The sequence below is a fragment of the Amblyomma americanum genome, chromosome 1 (assembly GCF_052857255.1).
Source record: "Amblyomma americanum isolate KBUSLIRL-KWMA chromosome 1, ASM5285725v1, whole genome shotgun sequence".
NCBI lineage: Eukaryota > Metazoa > Arthropoda > Arachnida > Ixodida > Ixodidae > Amblyomma > Amblyomma americanum.
In genome coordinates, this window is record NC_135497.1 from 130,458,429 (window position 1) to 130,479,580 (window position 21,152).

The 21,152-nt window shown below is 45.7% G+C and overlaps 1 protein-coding gene across 1 annotated transcript in view; it reads right to left on the minus strand.

Annotated features, from left to right (window-relative positions):
* The window catches only part of LOC144113694 (uncharacterized), a 25,167-nt gene continuing 4,015 nt past the window's right edge, over positions 1-21,152 (minus strand). The window contains exons 8-21 of the mRNA XM_077646947.1: positions 20,012-20,217; positions 19,855-19,939; positions 17,386-17,580; positions 13,533-13,786; positions 9,607-9,716; positions 9,341-9,419; positions 8,693-8,829; positions 8,527-8,626; positions 8,262-8,363; positions 6,868-7,083; positions 5,915-6,005; positions 5,602-5,804; positions 3,052-3,136; positions 1-1,057 (exon numbers count right to left, since the gene is read on the minus strand). Coding sequence (XP_077503073.1) covers positions 861-1,057; positions 3,052-3,136; positions 5,602-5,804; positions 5,915-6,005; positions 6,868-7,083; positions 8,262-8,363; positions 8,527-8,626; positions 8,693-8,829; positions 9,341-9,419; positions 9,607-9,716; positions 13,533-13,786; positions 17,386-17,580; positions 19,855-19,939; positions 20,012-20,217 — 2,060 coding nt within the window. The 3' untranslated portion in view covers positions 1-860. The remainder of the gene's footprint in view (positions 1,058-3,051; positions 3,137-5,601; positions 5,805-5,914; positions 6,006-6,867; positions 7,084-8,261; positions 8,364-8,526; positions 8,627-8,692; positions 8,830-9,340; positions 9,420-9,606; positions 9,717-13,532; positions 13,787-17,385; positions 17,581-19,854; positions 19,940-20,011; positions 20,218-21,152) is intronic.

Genomic DNA, 21,152 nt, shown 5'->3' on the forward strand with positions numbered 1-21,152 from the left:
TTTTTCACCGCGACGCCATGCGCAACCCGCACGGAGACAGTATAATTACAGCGGTTTACGATGTGGTTTGCAAAACAGCTGCAGTTGCCTCTGGCAGAGCCAAAGTCAACTTAGTCATTGTTTCTTTTATATGCGCCGGAATGCAGATAGACAGAGGTCAGCAAATTGTACTCGCAGCATCTGAAAAGATGAACAGGTACTATATTAGCGCAGGCAGCTCGACGATCTCGTAGCTGCCTCACTGATTCGACGCTGTTATACTGGACACCTGCTGCTGCCTAGAAAGCGCGTCACAGAAGCAAAAATACCGACGTCGAGGGAAAAATGTCTTCTAGCTGCAAAAACACTATGCCTCTTCCTCATTCTTACCGCTCTGTCTGCTAGATATAAATCCCAACTTTATCAATATTTTTAGTATTCCCAGCTGAGTTTTCCATTTGTTTCCTTAACTCATGTTTCCATCTTTGCCTCACAAGGTTGGTCACATTCGCCCAGAGCGCAGTTCGCCTTCTTCGGTTTGTGATCAAGAGATTGCAGTATGAAGCAATAAAACACGCTTTCGGATAAACTAACACTCTCGGTCTTTCTCACGAGGCGCAGAGTGTCGACTCGGGCGATCGACCCTGCTTTGTGCTCAGGATCTGGGGCCTTTCGCTTGCAACTGTGAATCACTACCACTTCATGCGTGAGTCGAAGTTCTTGAAAGATTCTTTTGGTATTTCTGTTGTCGCACCCATCCTGAACACACACACACACACACACAAAAAAAACATGCAATACGAAGAGAGCCAATGCAATATTGTCCGCTTGCAGACAGACACCCTGCGGGGATGACGTGGCGCTGCGGCGCGCCGTTTTCTTCACGAGTCCAACTCGGACTTGATGATGTGGAAGGCGAGCGCCTTGAGGCCGCTGAACAGCTCGTCGCCCGTGGGGGTGATGAACTCGCGCGGCAGGATGAAGCCAAAGAGTCCGCGGTCGCGCAGCTCGATGACAAACGTGTGCTTCACCTTGGCCTTGTCGTAGACCCAGTCCAACGCGGCGCCCGACGTGATATCTGCACAGTTCAGAATAGCCACCGGTTTTGATCAGAAGAATAAAATCGTTCAGGGAGTTGTGGGTCGCTATACGGCGAGCATTCAAGAAGGAACGAAAATTTCTTCCAAGTTCATTTACATCATTTTTTACCTTGCGTTATGAGTACATTTTATACGCGCATATTGTGCGTGCGAAAAAATAAATATGGAGGAAACAAAGGTACTTGTGTTCAATGTCTAAAAAATTAAAAATCAAACCCTGTTGAAGGAGTATTGTAACGCCCTTCGTCGTCTATGTCATGTCCACTCTACCGTCATCACTATACTTTCCCCCCTTTAAAGAGCTTAAGCAGAGGTGTTGTGTTCTTGCATCGTAGCGTTCGTACATCGATGTATTAACTTCTAAGTATCGCAGGGCGGGGCTTCATAAACTGACTCCACAGATGTTAAGTTCAGCACAATAAATGAATGATCCCGGTAAAGTTAATAGAAAGGCATGCCTAACTGCGTAGTTGCTGAGCACTTCATCGATATATTTATCTGCTTATGCGGCCTTTTCGTTATGCTTTTCAAATATTTTGTATTTTTCAGCGCTCCTTAGTGGTCGTCATGGTGCCTGTGGAATACTTTAGTGTACCGTAGGTGCTGTAGAGGTTCCGTTATTGCCACTGCCCCACATCGCCTGCTCCTGCACTATTACTTCACAGCACGCATGCCCAGTTGACGAAGATCACATGCTTGCATCTGCACTTTGCATCAGTCGTGCTTCGTGCTTGTTGTCCGTGTTCTACAGTTTCTAATATCGAACATAGTTACACCATAATAGTCTTTTTTATGACACGTTGCAACTTGCGAACCAAAGTTTTATACCATGCTTATAATAAAAAAAAATTCAAAAACTGCAACAAGTACACCGTACTTTGAGCTTAATGTTAGCACTATAAAGACAAGGAGAGAGACAGATAGTAATTTAATGAAAGGAAAGGTGTAGAGGTCGGCTGGCGGTAAGGTGACCATGGCCTGCTGCTCCACACTGGCGAAGACAGAAAGGGAAAGTGGAAGGAGAGTTTGAATGGAGGGTGATGATGTCGTAATACAATAACTTGCTTGGTGTGGTCTGGGTTATAGAGCAGACCACGCACACACTGGGTGGTACAGACGGCGTGTAGCACATGCATATGTCTTGCACACACCCCAGTTCTCACTGTACGCACACCGCACATAGTTGCAGAGAAGAGCTGTGCACAGGGTCATATCCCGGCACCAACGCATGTGCGCTTACATTACGCACCTTTGCTGAAAAAGTTGGATAGGCACGTCCCGACACGTCCCGACAAAAAACGCATACGCGTGTGCACAGGTGTGATCCGTACTGTACACCATGTAGGCGCGCAGAGCACAGCACACGCAATTGTCACAGACGGAAATCTTGGCCTATTTCTCATAAAAACCTGAAAACAGCCTTCATTGCACACCGGCCGTCAGTTTGTATCGCCCTGGCGCCTAGCGTAGTTCCCTCGGAGAAAGAGCAACTGTCCAACTCTCTGAAAGTGTTTTCCAAGGCCCTCCTAGCATCAGTGTAGCGGGGCACTTGCACATAATATGACGAAGTGTCATAAAGACACGGAGATGCTAAAGGACAAACATACTGAGTATTTTGCTTTGATTCACCCATATTCTACCAGTTTTCTCTTTGTGGCTGGTCCTGCTTTCCCCTATAATAATTAGTACGATATTGCTTGCCGTTAAATAGTTAAATGGGGGAGAACATTCGCAAAGATCTTTTTTCGAAACACTGCTAAACTAATGAGGTGCAATAGAGCTTGCTCTTGGGTCAGTTCGTGTATCTTGAAAATCAGACAAAAGATTTTTTCTTGTGTATACGCGTCTTTGTATCCGCTGGTACCACCTTTTTTGAGATTTTCAAGACGTCGAGCTAACGTAGAGACAGCTACAAGTTGTGACACGAAAGGAATAAAATGCAATGGTTCTTTCTTTCAGACCCGGAACTCACACAGTGTCTGGCCTGCGGTTCCATGGCGATAAAAGGCGCTGTTCCGTTTTCGAATAGCAGTCACCAACTTCTCCAGAGCCTCGTACTGAAAAGCAGAAAGAACATCCGAATGAGAAAACCGGGAAAGGCTTAATCTTATACAGGCAAACGTCGACGCCGAACGAGCTTTAGAATCCGGTCTTATGTCCGGTGCTGTCATGCCTCGATTGTGCAAGAGACAGAGCTACAGACCAGATGCCTTGCCGCAGTTCCTCGTTACGAGAGATAAAGCTGCCAACCATACTTGTCTCGAGCGCGGGCACTCTTGCGGGAAACCAACGGGATCAATAAGCTAAAGTGAAATAAAGTTTTTCTTCTTTCGGTGTTACTAGGCACACGTTGCTGATATGATACTAAAGTGGATGAGTGCATTAATTGCCAAGGAATGGGTATGCTCGTTATGAAAAACCTAATTCGAAACTATGTACGAAGGACGACGTAGGTGAACATAACCAGACTCGGTGATGTGGTGTAATCATGGTCAGGGAATACCCGAATCACGCCTACCACGGCAGGCACTGTATCATTGGTTTTCAACAATTTTTAAGCATACTACTACCGTCATCAGCTCTGCCTCTCGGGCTCGGATATCTGTGCCTGCGCGTGCGCATGCGCGTCACAGGATGCGAGGCACACGCGTTGTTTGCGCGTCACATACTACTGGTAGAGCGGGAGCGCCGTGTTAATATGCGCCGATGCATTCCACCGTTGCCAACCGTTCTGTTCAACAGCTCCTTGCCATGGCGCGTAATATTAAACTAGCCATTCCTGTGGGCAGAACTGAGAGCTATTCCCCACCTCCTTTGAGCCGCATTACTACAAGAGCAGCAGTACGCAGCATTGGGCAGCAGTAAATCCTGCTGCTACTTGTCCAGTAATCAAATGATGGCATGATTTAAAAATATAAAACATTAGCAGCATTGCTAGTTGGGACAACCAAAAGGAATTGGAGAGCCAAACAAAAATACTTGCTGTTCGCTGACAAATTTCCCCCCGCCGTCAAGCGGCAACAGGGCGAGCGCACATATAGTCAGCTGTGTTACCTATATGATCAAAATCAAATTGTCTACAATATACAGTTAGTACTGCCGCAGTGTAAGGTTTCATATCTTCATCGTGAATTGAAAACAATTGTTTGCTGACGTTTTGACGGACAGTGTTTCTTTTCTAGTTCCTTGCTGGTAGTTGCAGCTGCAGCTGCAGCACTGTTGTTCGGCATATTTCCATCAAAATGCCGAGGCGCATTGCCTACCCGCCGCGCTTGCCATAAAACATGAAATATTCTATTCGCTGTAGCCTAAGTGACGCCAAATGTATGACACAAGTCCCTGTGTGAGGCACCACTCGCATTATGTTTTATTATGCGTTGTGCCGTCTCTTCTCGCAGCCGTGGCGGCATCAAAATCTCTTTCAGAGTCCCACGGACCTCGAGCTCGCCAAAGCGGCCGTTTTATCGCCTGAAGAGGTATAGCACTGCCTTTATGTCCTGATAATGTGTTGCCCTAACTTTGCAGCCTAAAGCCTTGAGCATGCATGGTAGCTGGGCGTGGCAGCAAGACTTTGGAAAAGACGTCCAAGAGAGGATAAGGTTATCGGAGCATTCCTTCGCCTATTTATGGTCAGCGGATATATACATGGCGATACAGACCCACGATACATGGTTTATGCTGTTTTGTACCTGCGCACTGGCGTTGAGGAGAGCTGTATTTCCTTCCGGCCCTTTTTTTTCTTCTCTTCGTTTCTCCGAGGAAGAGAGCCGTTTGCAGTGTACACTGCACGCGCTACTCGTACTTGGTTTCGCTGCGCCTGAACGGGTACGAACGCACTCGCACCGTTACTGGATGCCGACAGGAAACGACGTGCAAACGGAGCTGCCAGGATACTGTTCAGCTCCAGAAAAGTGTGGCATCTGCGCCTCAGTGCGCACGCCCCTGTACTTCTGTTTCACTTAGCGCCATGACGAAGCGTTGGCACTGTGAATGCTTGACGCTAGCGCCACATTAAAGTGTTTTATGCTTCTTACAGCTTCCCCGCTCCATTTATCGTTGAGAACTTCGCCGAACGTCCGGCTAAAATATTCGAAGCGAAACGCATCGCCCACGATGATCAGCAACCGGTAGTTTATTTGCAGAGTTGCATTTGAATGTAGCCAGAGTTCGTACGACAAACCAGTAGCAGTATACGATAAAAAAAGAAAGAAATAAGGACGGCTAAGACTGCGGAAAAGCGAATTGATCAATGTTTTTCTATCAGTGATTTGCTAGTTAGTATTATGTGCCAGTCTAATTTCATCTGTGCTTCCCCCCCCCCCCTTTTTTTTTTCTTCCCCGTACCTTCTTCGGGTGACTGGATTATATCCTGTGTTGTATCACGCGCCCCTCGAAATAATTCACAACTAGCTAGGCATCGCGTGCTGTCCACACCTTCTTTGTCTTAACATGTACGCGTTTTGCCAAATTCCTAGATAAGTACAGCCGCCTCGCTTTCTTTCTGTGGGTGTACGCCGCGTACCTGAGACCTGTAGTCAGTGGTGTATCCCTTGGAGTAGCCGTACGGTATCATCACCATCTGGCTGTACGAGTGCAGGTTGATGTACGCCTTGAGCCTGTCCTTGAGGTTGTTGATGCCGTCCCGGATGGCGCGGCTCTCTGCCTCCGAGAACGGAAACGTGCCGGCGTAGTTCTCAGCACACGGATTGGCGCTCGAACCGGCCACTGTGTGGAGTAGACGCGTAAACTGCACGCCCCCTGATTTTCGCATGTTTTCTCGGTGAATGCATTATGAGTGCGCCACGCGAGGCTGGTTATATGCTTCAGAGACTTACGACCGAAGCGCACGTCGAAATTTCGGTTCGGATCCACTCCACGGCAGAGGCTTGCCACGTTTCTCACTCTGTTCTTTCGCCACAGGCGGTGCTGAGCAAGATGTTAGAAACGGGACGAAGACTGAAATCAATAAACATGGTACTTACTCTGCAGTGAATTACAGTTCGTTACACACACTTATTATCTGTTATGTTCGTGCATGTGGTTGTCTGGATGTCATGCTGGTCAGGCATGCTTGTGACACCTCGCTGCTTTTCGGACAACTCGAGCTTATGCATGCGGAACTCATAGCACAAAGCTGACAATCTGCGTCGCACAAATGTTCGCTGCAGCACGTTGCCGGTAATTGCATGGTAGCTTTCTCATGCGCAAAGAAAAAAAGAAAGGCGATGTGCATCCTCAGTGATCATATACTATCCTGCATGCACAGTGAAGATAAGAATGAAAACTACTTCAAGCCTTTGCATTAGGTGGGATGAACACACGCCTGTCCTTACAACCAAAATTTTTGTGCACCTCGTGCGCGAGAATATCGACATAAAACTAAAGATAACATCAAGACCAGGAGAAACAAGTGAAGAAAGCCGACAGTCACCGAAATCCAAGGACAGCATCAGAGAATGCTTATACATTTTTTTCTTCTTTAACTTGTTGTTTTGATCTCGCAAATAAGTAGGCTGAAAGATAACTGAGAAGAAAACCGGGAGCTAACGTACGAAGTAAACCTGTCATTCGGAAGAAGAGGATTACGAAGAAAAAAATCGTTATATGAGCAAATAGAATGACCATATATATGGTTTTGAAATAAATCAGTATTCCCGGACGTTCGTCCCGTACATCAAATAGTAATCATAAGTCTCCTTTGCTGATTCATCATGCCATGGTCTGTACACCTGAAAGGCGTGTGAAACGTATGTCATGGCGGGCCCAGTGGGCGGTTCCATGCACTTACAGTTGTCCAGGTGTACTTGTAACCGTCGGCGTTGATGACGGGGAATATGTACCAGTCGAAAGTGTCCACCAGTTTGGTGATGTCATCACTGTCGTTGTAGCCTTTGAGCAAGCGGTCGATGACGTACAGCGCTGAGGCCGTGGAGATCCACTCGCGGGCGTGGATACCGCTGTCGATCCACATGGCCGGCCTGCTCGAGTTGCCTCCGGAGCTGATCTGCGCACGCGGTCGACAGACAGGTGGCACCGCGAGACGTTATATCTCTATATACCACTCCATAAAAGCTGCTGAAAACAAGCTCCACATTGAACCAATGTCACGCTTAGAAAACGGACAACACGTCACCACTGAGGGTTTAAGCAGGGTCACGGAGCAGGGTGTCCTTTGGATGCCACACGTAAGCGAAATTTTCCCGTTGTCTGTACTGCTAAAGCACAATGAATAGTTTCAATACCGCAGTACCCACAACGTTCGCAAGTTAGGGTTTTATAAATTTAATTAACGAAAATACTTAGAGCCACGAATAAAAAAACTTAATGCGAATCGGAGAGCGAGTCGCTGTGGCATAAGAACTGAGCCGCGTCAATTTCATCTCATGTGCCATAACGTGACTCTCACTTCTAAGATTATAGAAATCATATAGGACGTTCAACTTGAAAAGGGCCCTAATTAAAAAAAAAGAAACAGCTCGGAATGCGAGAACTAAGGTAAAGCGTTATTGCGGGCGCTCACCAATCCCAAAGGAGTGTTCTTCTCCTTAATTAGGAAATGCAAAATTACGATTAATTTGTCGGCATTTAAACTACTTAAGACTTGTGCCAGATTTCAAGAAGTTATAGAGCGAGATACATGACTCCAAATGGCGCACTTTCTGAAAATATATCGTTATTTGGATACTTTTGTCTGTGTGTGTGAATTAAATGCGGCAAGCCTTCGCGTGTCAAAAGTGGGCTATGATTTTCAAAGAAACACACTTCCCCTGGCTTTGAACGACTGGCTACAATGCTGCTCTAGTTTCATGTTCACTGCACACACTAGTTTATTTTAAATTCCGTCCTGAGGTGAGGTGGTGCATCCTGTATGTACGAATCGGTAAAACGTCTCTCTGCTGCTGTGAGACAAAAAAGGAGTGTGCTCACCTTATTTCAGAGAAATCTCGTCCTTGTTCACAATCGCACCTGACCAGATCTCACTCCCAAAGAGGAGTTTCGTTTATATCCTGTTTAATGCTGCCTACATTGTAAGATCTGCCTTGCCGGACCTTTTTTGATAACAAGAACCATTTCAGATTGGCATGGCTGATTTTGGTAATTTTTATCTTCACATATATGTTTTTGTTTAGCTTTAGTCGCGCCGGTGTACACAGAAAAAAAGAAGGCTGAGCCAGTTCAAACCTTGACTCCACGAATCGAAGCTCCTTCATCCGTCTTCCCGATAGTGACACGAGTGACGATGCTGGGAAACTTTTGGGCCGATGAATCCAAAAATCCGTATATCTGGAGAGCATTTGTGATGTCCGCCATATGAAAAAAAAATCTGAGATATCATATCATGCAAATTATGTTAAGAAATGCATCGTGAAACTTTCGTAGTAAGTTGCAATACAAACGCTTTTAGCGCGCTATTGTTTCAGGTCGATAGACAACGTGTACCACTAACCTCATCGAGAGTATGGTACATGTCAGTACGGAACGTTCCAGCGTCCCTGGGGTTGAGATCTTCGTCTCTTTGGTTGTCTATTCTTTCTCGATCAATCCACCTGAAAGCGTCAATAACGGCAGAGAGGTCAGTGCAGCGGCGTTTTATTCGCTGCCGTAAGCCTTACTCTTGTAAGTTGTCAGTGAGAACGGTGTACTGTATTCCGCTGAGCTCGAGGTGTTTTTGAAACATGGAAGCTTCGGATGGGGGCAGTCGTATGGTGATGTTCTGATCGGGTGCGACAGGTTCGTCCCAGAAGTCCAGCTGCACATTAGGTGTAGTGAAGTAAATGCATCACCAACTAAGTAATATAGAGCACCAAAATACAACGCGCTCGCATACAGACGTCAGCTGTTGCCTAGGCTTTAGTAGCATGGCTGCTATCTCCCCAGTTAGATCGCAACAACTTGCTGCAGAAAGTTATTGATGCAACCAGCTAAGAAAAAAAAGAATTGGCACGTGTAAATACATGCTATACTTGTCCTGAGATGGATCCTATGCGGTTGTTGCATTTCAAAACAAGGATATCTGCTTGCTTCGAACTGCCGTGCTTTGAAAAAAAAAGATCTTATATTTATGGAATGCGACTGTTTACGTTATAAATGCGTGCGGAAAAGCAGTAGCTCACAACTAGTCTTTAGAAACTGGCAACTATCCCTCACTACGAATACTGGCTACAGCAACTCGTCTGTATGAGTATTGCTCTAATTCAGAGTCCACGCTGATGATGTGCACAGTTTAGCAGGTATTTACACCGCGAACATTTATCACTTACATGAGTGTTGTTCGTCTGCAGGTTCCGAAGCAGCTCGACGGACGACATAGAGTTTAGGTACGCCCTCACGAGCTTATGCCTGGAGTGTAAGAGTAAAGAAAAAGTATCTTGAAAATGAGTCTTGTACAACAACGATGCCACTGAGGTGAAAGAATATTAAACTGGTTGCATGCATGGTTCCAGTGAGAAAAGACCGTCTTCCGCTTGGTACTTGGTATCATTTTGATGGTTATAATTTGTATGAAATGCACAATATCGCTACATACCCTTGAAAGCTAACCCTGGCGTTGCAGGCGCTGAACAAGGCGAAGAGTAACCACGAGAGCAGAACACGCATGATACTGCGATGCATTTTTCTTGCCTCCTGAAAGTAGTCCTGAAACAGAACATGATGTACTTAGACACGCCTGAATGGCAAGAAGGCGCCATACCACCCATCATACACTGTCAAAGTACATAAATTACCATCTGTAGGACAACGCAGCGAGCTGTGGAAAGAAAAATGATAGGAGTAACGTTAAGAGACCGGAAACGGGCAGAGTGGGTGAGGGAACAAAGGCGAGTTAATGACATCCTAGTCGAAATCAATAGGAATAAATGGGCTTGGGCAGAGCATGTGATGCGAAGGCAAGATAACCGCTGGTCCTTAAGGGTAACGGAGTGGGTTCCAAGAGAAAGTAAGCGTAGCAGGGGGCGGCAGAAGGTTTGGTGGGCGGATGAGATCAGGAAGTTTGCGGGGATACGGTGGCCGCAGCTGTCAAAGGAGAGGGTTAATTGGAGAGACATGGGAGAGGCCTTTGCCCTGCAGTGGGCGTAGTCAGGCTGCTGATGATGACTATGTCTGAGCGCGTGTTTCCCAAAATTACCTGCATGCGCATGGCGCTCTTTAGCGCTTGATGCAAAGCAAATGGCGACACTGGGCTTCGTAAAAGCTCTTCGGTTGTCTTGGCAAACAACTGTTGTCGCTGCTCATGCAAGTGGATTGACAGAAATAAGATCTTTCACGAGAATTCCACACCGTTGACTAAGCTAATTTTTTTCTGAGGTAAAATGCGCTTAAAGGTGGAAAGTTGAGCTCTGTATTAAAGGATTGTATAAAAAGGTGATGCTACTGGTGTTCCTGCTTAGCACATGCGCCATTTAAGCATAGCTGCCAAGCGTAGAGATGTTGAAAGTGACGGCGCTAGCCCCTGTAGTACTATTGCGGTACGCAGAAAATTCAGCGCAGTGATTTTCATAATTAAGCTATGGCTCTGCTCATCACTGCGAGCTATTATCAACACCCCTGGTCAATGGGGTTTTGCGTTCCAAATCATCAGTTGAGTTTCGAGGCACACCCCATAATTTCCCGGATAATTTCGACCACCTTGCGTTCTTCAACCTGCCCGACATTTCAGCGCACCCGAGTTATTGCATTTCGCCTCCGCTGAAATTTGGCCGCCGCGGGAGCTCTCGCTCAGCAGCCAAGCGCAACGCCACCGAGCCATCGCGGCGGGTGCTGCGTTACCGACATCGCCACAGCGCAGCTTTGTGAAACAGCTTCCTTTGCCGCAGCGGTCAACAAAACTCAACTGCTACGACACCAGTTTTGCGCGAATGGTTTATCAACCTATTCCGAACCAGAATGCACAGAAAAACCACTTCATTAAAAGCGCTCTAAACCCGCTTCAAACGCGTTTCAGGAGCAGAGCGTATTAAGCACCGAATGTACAGCTCTTTGTTTAGCGAGTGCATGGCAGACTTGCAGTGAGGACAGGTACTGTCCTCCGTACTTTTCGGGCGCAAGCATAACCAGTGCTTTTACCGCTGAATTCGCTTGCTCATCAAATATATTGTTGCCAGAGGCGGAAGACAGCTCCAAGCGAGTTTGGCTGGTACCAACAGCCTAACGCAATATTCATTTCGAAGTGAAAGCGCATGTTCGAGGTAGAGGTACAAGCAGTGTGAATGCTTATGGTTCGTTGCCAAAAACAAAACTTATTTTTACTCCCGCATAGAACTTTAGAAAATATTATGAGGATCATTCGTCCAAAGAAAAACCACTGAGAAAAAAAAAACCTTTGCTCTTTTTATACAGAAAAAAAAGTATGCTCACAGTTCCGCAGCACAAAAGCCCACCGAGACGAGCAGCTTCATTAACATTGTACGGGTAAATTGTTCAAAGAGTAAAGGAAGCCATTGGTATCACAGCCAAAGTTTAGATACTGCAGCAATGTTTAACACACGCCACAACGTCTAGAAGTGCGTCTGCGGTGCGTCGCTGCTTTCGAAGTCCTGCGATGTGGGCATAACTCAAGAATACACTTGTTTGAATGTGTGTTTCAATATCAGCTACACCAAGCGAATGAAAATGTGGTGTTGGAATCTGCGATCACGGATGCATCAGTGAAATCAAGGAACCTGGGAAAGCTCAGAAGTAGGTGGCGTTTTAAGTAATGAAACAGATGACAGCCAATCTTAACATTTAAATCAGCAGACCTTTCGTTTTTCAATGTTTCAACAACTTTAAACAAAAGCGACCGTCCCTTTTTGGTATGCGAAGCTTCACACCAAGGAACAGATGATGTTAACTGGATGGACAACCTTCCTACTCTCGAAACGCCTCCGGCCACTTGCTGTACGGATAATGTGAGGGATGCATGATAAGGCAACACGATAAAAATAGCGCGTACGGGGACTGCCATGGAACAGTGCCGCAAAGCATAAGCATGCCTTACTCCTGAAGCCATCGAAGCGCCCCGGCATCGTGAAAAGTGACATTTACACTTGGTGGTGGCACAAAATTGTCCGAGTTCTTTTTTCGCGGCTAGCCTGGGCGAAACTTACACTATATACGTTCAGGTTTTGATGTGGGTGCTGTGTACACTACGCAATTTTAAGCGCTATGTTGTTTACATTAGTGAAGACAGCGGTGTCGTGAAGCTGCATTTGTACTTCGTTTCCCTTATCAATACAGGAGAAATCCACGAATAGAAAAAAAAGCACGCCAAAAGAAAATGCTCAGCAGGGTAGCTTTTAATACTGCGTAGAATTAAAAGAACCGGAAACCAAACTCTATAAGGACTAAAATTGTTAGGGTGGAAAACCAGGTACTAGGAAAGCAGGGTCGCTTCGTGTCCATGCCTTCCAGCAAAAAAACTGCGGAGGAAAATCTAAACTGATGCGATAATCCTGCAAAAGAGAAAAAAGAACATTGCAGAAAGCTGTCCAATATAATTCAAAAGCTAAAGGGTGACTCATGCCAAACAAGTAGCATTATTAAGCAAGCAAGTAAGAACTATTTCGACTAAATAAGTACTCGGCGGCCTATTAATCACTGCGTTTCACTAAATGGCTCTAGTTTCATTCTTCCGTAACGGTCCATACGCATTCTGTCGCGCACATCTTGCCCCTATTCAAACGAGAGTGAAACTGGGATACCCGCGTTCTTCGTTTGTTTTAAGTTTCGCTCTCCAGCCGATGTTTGCATTTAGCGACTCAGCCTACGAGGGACGTCGTCCGGAAATTTCGACCACCTGGGGTTCTTTAACGTGCACTGACATCGCACAGTAAACGGGTCTCTAGAATTTCGCCTCCATCGAAATTCGACCGCCGCGGCCGGGATGGAACCCGCGTCTTTCCGGCCACCAGCCGAGCGCCACAAGCACTCAGCCACCGCGGCGGCCTAGACACAGAAGTATCTTTCATTCCATCGCCTGATTCGCTTAATTCCTATGGGAGCTGTACGACGTTTATATGTAATTTATGACCAAAAGTAGTATAGAAAGACACCCCGAATAGCTCTCAAGGAATGAGCTGGCTGTTCATCGTTTTGAGCGAGAGGACAGCCTTGCCCTAACCATGAGCAGTATTTTCACAGTCCCAAAAACAAACCAAATGCGAACCTTAACGACGTCAAACGTCCACAATAGTGACATGGATGCGCAGCATGCATGAGACGCCGTACAAGCTCTGTGTACCGCGTCTCCAGAGCGGCGCATCCATTCACGCATGCAGTACCTGTCCCTCTAACTTAATCCAAACCAAATCGGAATTGCTGATTCATAAGCTGAGCATATACAGCACCCAGTTTTTCGCGACCACCAGCCAGCGGGCGGGACATCAGAGCGGCGACACCAAATCATCGAGCGGAAATTTCCTGGAAGGGCCGGCTGGCCATGAAAGCGCACATCGCCTTCCTACCTTCCCTCACCTGTCGCAGCTTCCGGACGGGGAAGAACGGGAACGATGATGCGCCGCCGTCTGCAGCTGCCACCACGCGAAGCTGCCGCCGAGATGTCTGGGCGCCCGGGGAGTCCCCGCTGAGCGAACCGCGCGCTGAGGATGGCGCCCACGGACAGGTTCCTTCGCCCTGACCGTGGAAAGACAGTGCGGAGACAGCGCGAAGTGGTTTGTCGACTTCGGATGGCGCTCGCGGTCGGCGTGAGTCAGTGGCGCGGGGCCGCCCTTTGGCCCATTTTGGGTCAACCGGCTTCCGTATGCCACCTTGCGGCTCCTTTCCACGCCTCGGCTGACCCTGATTCCATCACTGGGGAGGAAGACGGGGCGGATCGCCCCTCGAAGGGCTTGGCATGGGCATTGCCTCCACCACGTGTTCAACTGCTGAAACACGCTAAGGAACGCGGCATTTCCAATTACTGTACGCGTGCCGGCAGAGCCAAATCAAGAGCCTGTTCTGGTGTGCTCTTCAGCCTGGCACCGCTATAAGCAAGAGTATGGAGTTTGTAATGCTGAACTATTTACCGCTAGCTTCATGACCTACTCCACTGCGCATTGTTGACTTACACTGCCGAAGACGGCTTGAGTTGTACTTTTAACTGTTTACACCATTGAAGGGACATTCGAAATAATTTATTCTGGTAGCACGAAGAAACAAAGAAGAATCTGCGGTACAGTGACTGTGCAGTGTGCGATAACCTCGCTCAGTCTATATGTGCACTTCTCTTTTCAAAAGCTTCCAGGTAGCCGGATTCAGTGCTGGACCATTTAGCGGAGACGTACGTAATTACACCCTCGTAACTTCAAAACACTTTAAGAGGCGAGAAAGAAAGTTCTCACCCCTAGAAATCAGGCGTTCTCTGGATGCTGCACAAACTGCTTTGCAGGGCCCTGAGTCAAGCCCCACAACGTTTCGGAAAGACAGCACATAAGCTATCCGTTGACAAGCGCTCGTTTAATAACTACAGGCCAATTTCGTCAACTAACGTTTCCTGAAATGATTTCACGCACTCTCGTCTCAACTCCTGAGTTGTTTAACAAATAGTTGTCTCTTATTTGCAAGTCTCAACATAACTCTTTGCGTGGATGCTCTTTTTTTTGTGTCTCAGTTAAATGAGTTCATGACTGGTGTTCATCACTGCGTGCTCTTGGTTTGCGTGTCTCTTGCATTCTCATCAATTTTGCCAGAAATGTTCGTCTGCATCCTTTAGCAGCTGCTAATACCGGCTATTGCAGTTTTCTTGGTTCAACAATTTTCTGTCTGAACGTCCTCAGTTCGTTGCTACCAAAATGCAAGTACGCCTGTCTCATTCAGCTGTAATCCGGCGTCCTTCAGGCTATAGATATTAATTTTTGTTTCTTATCGATGTTACTACTAGATAATGTATTCTTCTGAGCTTTCGTTTGACAGGAAAGCGTTGACCGTGACTGTTTTGAAGTAGTGCGCCATGTGGTTTAAAATAATTAATATCAAGAGGGCAAATTAGAAAGCTTTAGGTTTGGCCCAATATCTCTTACCACGACAATGGTGGTTTGGTTGAAGAGGTTTCGTCCAATAAATATGTCTTTACCTAACCTGCAGCACATTCACTATGTTACTACAATGAGTATTTACACGCCTGGCTTCTTTAAAACAATGTTGGTTCATCTATCTGAGAGGCCTTACTAGGATTCAGCGCCATTCAGGGTTCCGATTTTAGGCCTTCAGGTTTGAGCGCACATAAATCTTGTCGTTCTAATTGAATGACAAAGCTTCGAATATTGACCCATATGCAGTAATGAACTGCTATTGTATTACACTGCAGTGGGGAGGGGCACGAAATGCACATCAATCATTTGGCGCGCTCACTAAGTTTGTCTAATCGATATGATGCAGTCTCGATTGTCAAAACAATTCTAGATTCACAGTCCTCGACTACCCCGTTTCGCCAGCCGCAATGACGAAAGAGAGGCAGTCGAGGTTTAAAGCACCGCTTTAAATTGCTACCCCTTTGTCTGAAAAGACGTAACGGGCGTCATTAATTTATGCGCATAATTTGGTACTTCTCCTGACCTTTCAGAGAACTCAGTTTGCATCCAGCTCACTATTATCTGCCTTCAACTACCTCTTAAAATCAGCATAGTGCCTACACACGAATAAACATGTGCTGAATACGTCCCCCCCCCCCCCCCCCCCCCCCTTCTCTGTCTTCTTCAGACCTCCAGTCTATACTCTGGGAACATCGCGTTCTGCGACGTTGTTCTGTTTTGTTCTTTCCCTCTCTTTTGTGCACAGCAGACACGGTCTGTTACCAGGTGTTTCACGGAAGACTTTAAGTAATTTTGAAAATAGGCTTTTTGGGGAAAGATATGGCTTTTGCGGCATAGTATTAACAGTGTTGATAGACACCGGAAAGTCCGTGAATTGTCTTAAGTATTAAGCTGGTTAACTAATTTCTGATACTTAGTTTTTTAACGACCACAGTTAGGCAGCTGGTCGCGATTAGAGATTTGTATCAGACCGTTAGTAATAGCCGTATCAGTTTTTAGAATTCCGAAAAAACGAAGATCCCGGCGCTGTTGCTCGACAAAATTTGGCTACATCGTACCAAAATACGTGCGCTTTCGAAAAGCATGTAGGCAAAGAAACCTTTCCAGTGCCCGTAACTAGTCAAAAAAGCCAAATTTTGTCGAGCCACAGCACCAAGGGTAATCGCGTTTTCTAAATTTTAAAAACTGTCATGACTACTAATAACAGCCAGCTACAGATCCCTTAATTGCAACTAGGCGCCTAACTCTAGTAGTTAGAAAGCTAATTATTAAAAATTAGTTAATCAGCTTACTACTGAAAAGGATTCACGAATTTTCTGGTGTCCGCCAGCACTGGTAATACTATGCCGAAAAGCCATATTTTTACCTCAAAAGCTATTTTTGAGAATTAATAAACTCTTTTCCTGACACATCTGGTATAAGTGCGCTTGAAAAGCACACTTATTACCTGCCCCACCACCCCTCCCGCCCTATAAATCCGGCAGCAGCGTTCGGGTAAGATAAGAAAAAAGATAAATACGCCCCCTTGAGGGGAAATTGCTTTTTGTCTATCAAGAAGAAAGGAAAGGAGGAAATCCACAATTATGCAGCCGACCACCACGGCGGATCTCGCCCTAGCACTTTCAGAAGCTAGCCCGTACCCAAGTGCTTGTCTATTAGACATTGACGGCAACGTAATTACAAGCACATATAACGCACCACATAACAGTTTTTATTGCAGTGATAAGTATGCAGATACAAAAAGAATGTTTACCTAACCCCAGCGGCGTGCGCGCCCGTTTTGCGAGAGTAGGAAATGTTTTGAAGGAGACGCGGAAACAGCATGTCTCGTTTACAGGGGCTCCGAAAACCTGACATCATGATAAGCGTTATCGCAGGAATCCCTGCAAAAAAAGTATGTGCGGAAAGAGGAGCGCTTGGGAACGAGAGAAAGAATTAAGAATGGTTAACGTTTAAAGGTTCTGCGGCTATCCAGAATGTGACCAATAAAGTGGATTTTTCCTTCTTTGGCCCATGTTGCAACAGGACGTGCGTGAGAACAGTTCCTCACGACAAAGTTAACAATTCCGAAGTAACATTCAGCTGCGCATCCAGGTTTTCATCATAAAATACGATTGCAGCAATTGCCTATGTAACGAGTGAAGAAGCAAACAAACAAAAATAAATAATCTCAGTGTCATTTTTGCATGAAGCGTGGAACCTTGAAACTTATCGGGTAAGCGGAAGATGCTTTTGTGGCCGAAGAACAAGTGGCAGGAGGAGCCTTGTCGAAGTTAGTACGTCAGCTCAGGGAATAGATCTGTTAAGCTCTCTCCTAGCTATGAACTTGCCGAAAGCCTTGAACCCCTCTGCAGCCTCGTCCGCAGTGGGCACAATAAGGAAATTTGGCAAGAGAAAACCGTAACGGCCCTTGTCCCTCAGTTCGACGGCTAGAGAGTACTTGATCTTTGCACCGTCGTAGACCCAGTCCGAAGATGATCCAGCTGAAGAGCCTGGAAGAAAGTGCGGGGAAGATTCATCATTAAAATAAATTACAGTTTAACATTGTGCTCTTGCAGTTCAGCTGTGTCTCACGACAGCGTTCGGCAAATGATGAACTATGTCCAGTGCGTACTCTCAGCTCCGTTATATCTTCATTACAACAGTTCCAACTACTCAAACAGAAACTTGCCTTAAAGTTAAAATCAGCAAAGTTTCATTATTTTGAAATGACGCTCCCCGAATTCATCAGAAGCAATCCCCAAAAGTTTTGGAAATTTTTAGGTCGAAAGAATGAGCAGTTGAGTAAGGTTCGAATTAATGACGACATTGTGACCGACTGCACAGTGATTGCAGAAGGTTTTAACTCTTACTTTCAAAGCGTATTTCTGACGGAGAGGGCAACCACAGCTAGAATTCGAGGTGATGATCTTGGTAACGTACCGGCTATTTCTGTGAATGGTGTTCTGTCGATGCTGCGTAAACTTGATGATAAGAAATGTTCTGGTCCTGATGGGCTTGCAAATGCTTTTCTTAAACGTTTTGCAACGCAATTATCCGAGTTTTTAACACAGATATTTCAAGTCTCTTTAACTTCTGGTGATGTGCCGGAGGACTGGAAAATGGCCCGCGTTGTTCCAATCCATAAAAAAGGATATAAGCTAAGTATTTCTAACTACAGACCGATTTCAATTACTTCTTCTTGTTGTAAGTTAATAGAACACATAGTCTCTGGGTACCTTAATTCGTTTCTAGCTGAAAATAACATTTTATCCCCTTTGCAACACGGCTTCAGAAAGGGTATGTCCACCGTGACGCAGTTGGTTTCTACTGTTAATGAATTCCAAGTTGTTCTTGATAAATCCGGGCAGGTTGATGTTCTTTTTTTAGACTTCCGCAAAGCTTTTGACACTGTTTCTCATGGCAAACTCATTTCTAAATTAGATAGTATTGGCGTCCCTACTTATCTTGTTAACTGGATTCATGCTTATCTTAAACATAGGAAACAATACGTAGACGTTAATGGCTGTAGATCTAACGATCTTCCAATTACTTCAGGCGTACCTCAAGGCAGCGTCTTAGGGCCACTGCTTTTCCTAATCTATATAAATGATCTGTCTGCTTCCATCCCCGGAAATGTCTCTTTAAAGCTTTTTGCAGATGATTGCATACTTTTTAAGACCATAAATAACCAGAACGATCACTACTTCTTGCAAAATGCGCTTTTAGCTGTTCATCAGTGGTGTGTAAAATGGGATATGCAACTAAACCTTGATAAAACTATTCTCTTACGCATTTCGCGCAAAAAACATCTTAGTCCTTTATCTTACACCCTTGCAAAATCATGTAATCCACGAGGTTACACAATATAAATATTTAGGGGTAACGTTAACTCATGACTTATCATAGACTTCACACATTGCAGACATTTGCTCCTCGTCCTTTTCTAAGCTTTGTTACTTAAGGCGGAAGCTTAAAGATGTCCCAAGTAAAGTTAAACTCCTTGCATACTCAACATTCATTAGGTCCAAATTAGAGTACGCTTCGGTATTATGGGATCCATTCATAAAGAAAGACATATACAAGATAGAGATGGTGCAAAGGAAAGCGGTTAGGTTTATTTATAACAAATACAGGAGGTTAGACTCACCTACAACACTAATGAAAACCAACCATATTCCATTACTTGAAGTACGCAGAAAATTTCCCGTCTGTTGTTTATGCATAACCTTTTAACACATAAACTAAACATATCCCGCCCTGAAATTCTCAAACAATTGTCGCGCCGAACACACCATTCACGAATTCATTTGCTGGAACCCATTTTTTGCAAAGACTGACTCATTCAAGCACAGTTTTTTTCCACGGACTGTTTCCGACTGGAACTCTCTTCCCGAGGCCATTTTCCAGTCCTCAAATTTTAGTAAAGCTCTTGAGAAGCATTTTCTCGAGTAAATGAGCGTTGTATTTCGTTATTCTGCTCATTGTTTGTAACCCCATGTATTTTCTTAGTATTTGTCATTTTGAATGCCTTGTATAGCCCCTCCTGCATGGGCCAATCTATTGGCCTGCAGTATTATGAAATAAATAAATAAAATAAAAGCTGTGCGTGTGCCCAGAGAGGCTTGTTTCGCTTTTTGCTGAAAACAGCGGAAGGATGCAGACACAGAGTAAGGTGGTGCCGCTCCTGTGTATGCGTCCTTGCGCGGTTCCTAGCAAAACAGACGTCAACAACAGTCGCAGTCAATAAATTCTTTTGACGTAGGACACAGAAATGTGCCTCTCACCCAGAAGGCTTGAAATGGTTCCCACTTGATAGTAAACGCCGGAGCGGATCTGTATAGCTCTGGATACCGCACGAGCAGATGCAATCTAGAAAGAACAGAATGGATCGTCGTGAATGACGGTAGGGCGGACCGTGATAGAAGTGAGGCGAGAACCGACCTGGTCAGCGTAGTCTCTAGTGTAGGTGCCACGGCCATGTCCATACGGAACCATGAGCAGTTGACTGTACGAGTGAACTGTAACATATCCTTTGGTTCTGGACCCCAGCTCGAGAATGGCATCACGAATGGCGCGGCTTTCGGCCTCAGAAAATGCCTGAGCACCTCGATAGATGTCTGAGCAAGGATGTCCGCTTGTTCCAGCACCTGGAGGAGGAACGTAGCAAAGAATGGCAAATAACTGGTTGCGGATATTAGGATCGCTGTGAAAACGGTAAACAGCGAAGGCTTCAGTCATTTTTCTTTTTTTTTCCTTTAAAAAATTCGTTGTGAGCAGAAATACTAAGCCAAGAAGCTTGTGCTTCACTCGATATGGAACTGAAACGTCGGTCAAGAAGGCGTCACCGAAATCCATTCGCTGCGGATTTGGGTAGACGCGAGCGCGATGAGCAAGCAGTACTACAGTAGCGGAAAGTGTTCGAAAGAGACAATAAAAATTTTTAGAGCTTTGCTTTATCGGCTTCGCGCATGAATCAGCGATAGCCCTATTAGCGTTGGTTTAGCCACATAGGCTTTCTTTCTACCGTGGTACCACCTACCGGTTGCGCATTCCTCCGCTCTCGCCATAGCCTCTCACCCGCCACCTCCCATCCTTTCTCTCTCGTTCCTCTAGCACTTTCCCTCTAGCTCCTTTAATTAATTAGTGGCCTTACGGCTGACGCTGCAGATTAGGGGTGCGCGAATATTCGGAAATTTCGAATACCGAATCAAATATCCTCCCATCCGATTATTCGAACCAATCAAATAGCGCATGTTCAAAATTATTCGAAACGAATAGAATATGTCCAAGTTTTCAAATACCTTTCGAATAATTGGCGTGAAATTCGAATAAGACCTACCGTATTTTTCTTCCATGACTATTCCAAAAACAGGGACCATTCACGCCGTGTATCATGCTGCCGTGATCGGTATGCGCGGGATGGAGGGTTCAACGCCGCGGTGGCCCATTCGAATGGCGGGCGGTGTTCGTAATCTTCATACATGGCCTCAGAGATTGGACGGCTGGGCAGGGCCTTTATGTCTCACCTCGGAGGTGATGCCTCATACGTAGCTATCGCCCGTCTCATGCACTAAGATGTGGC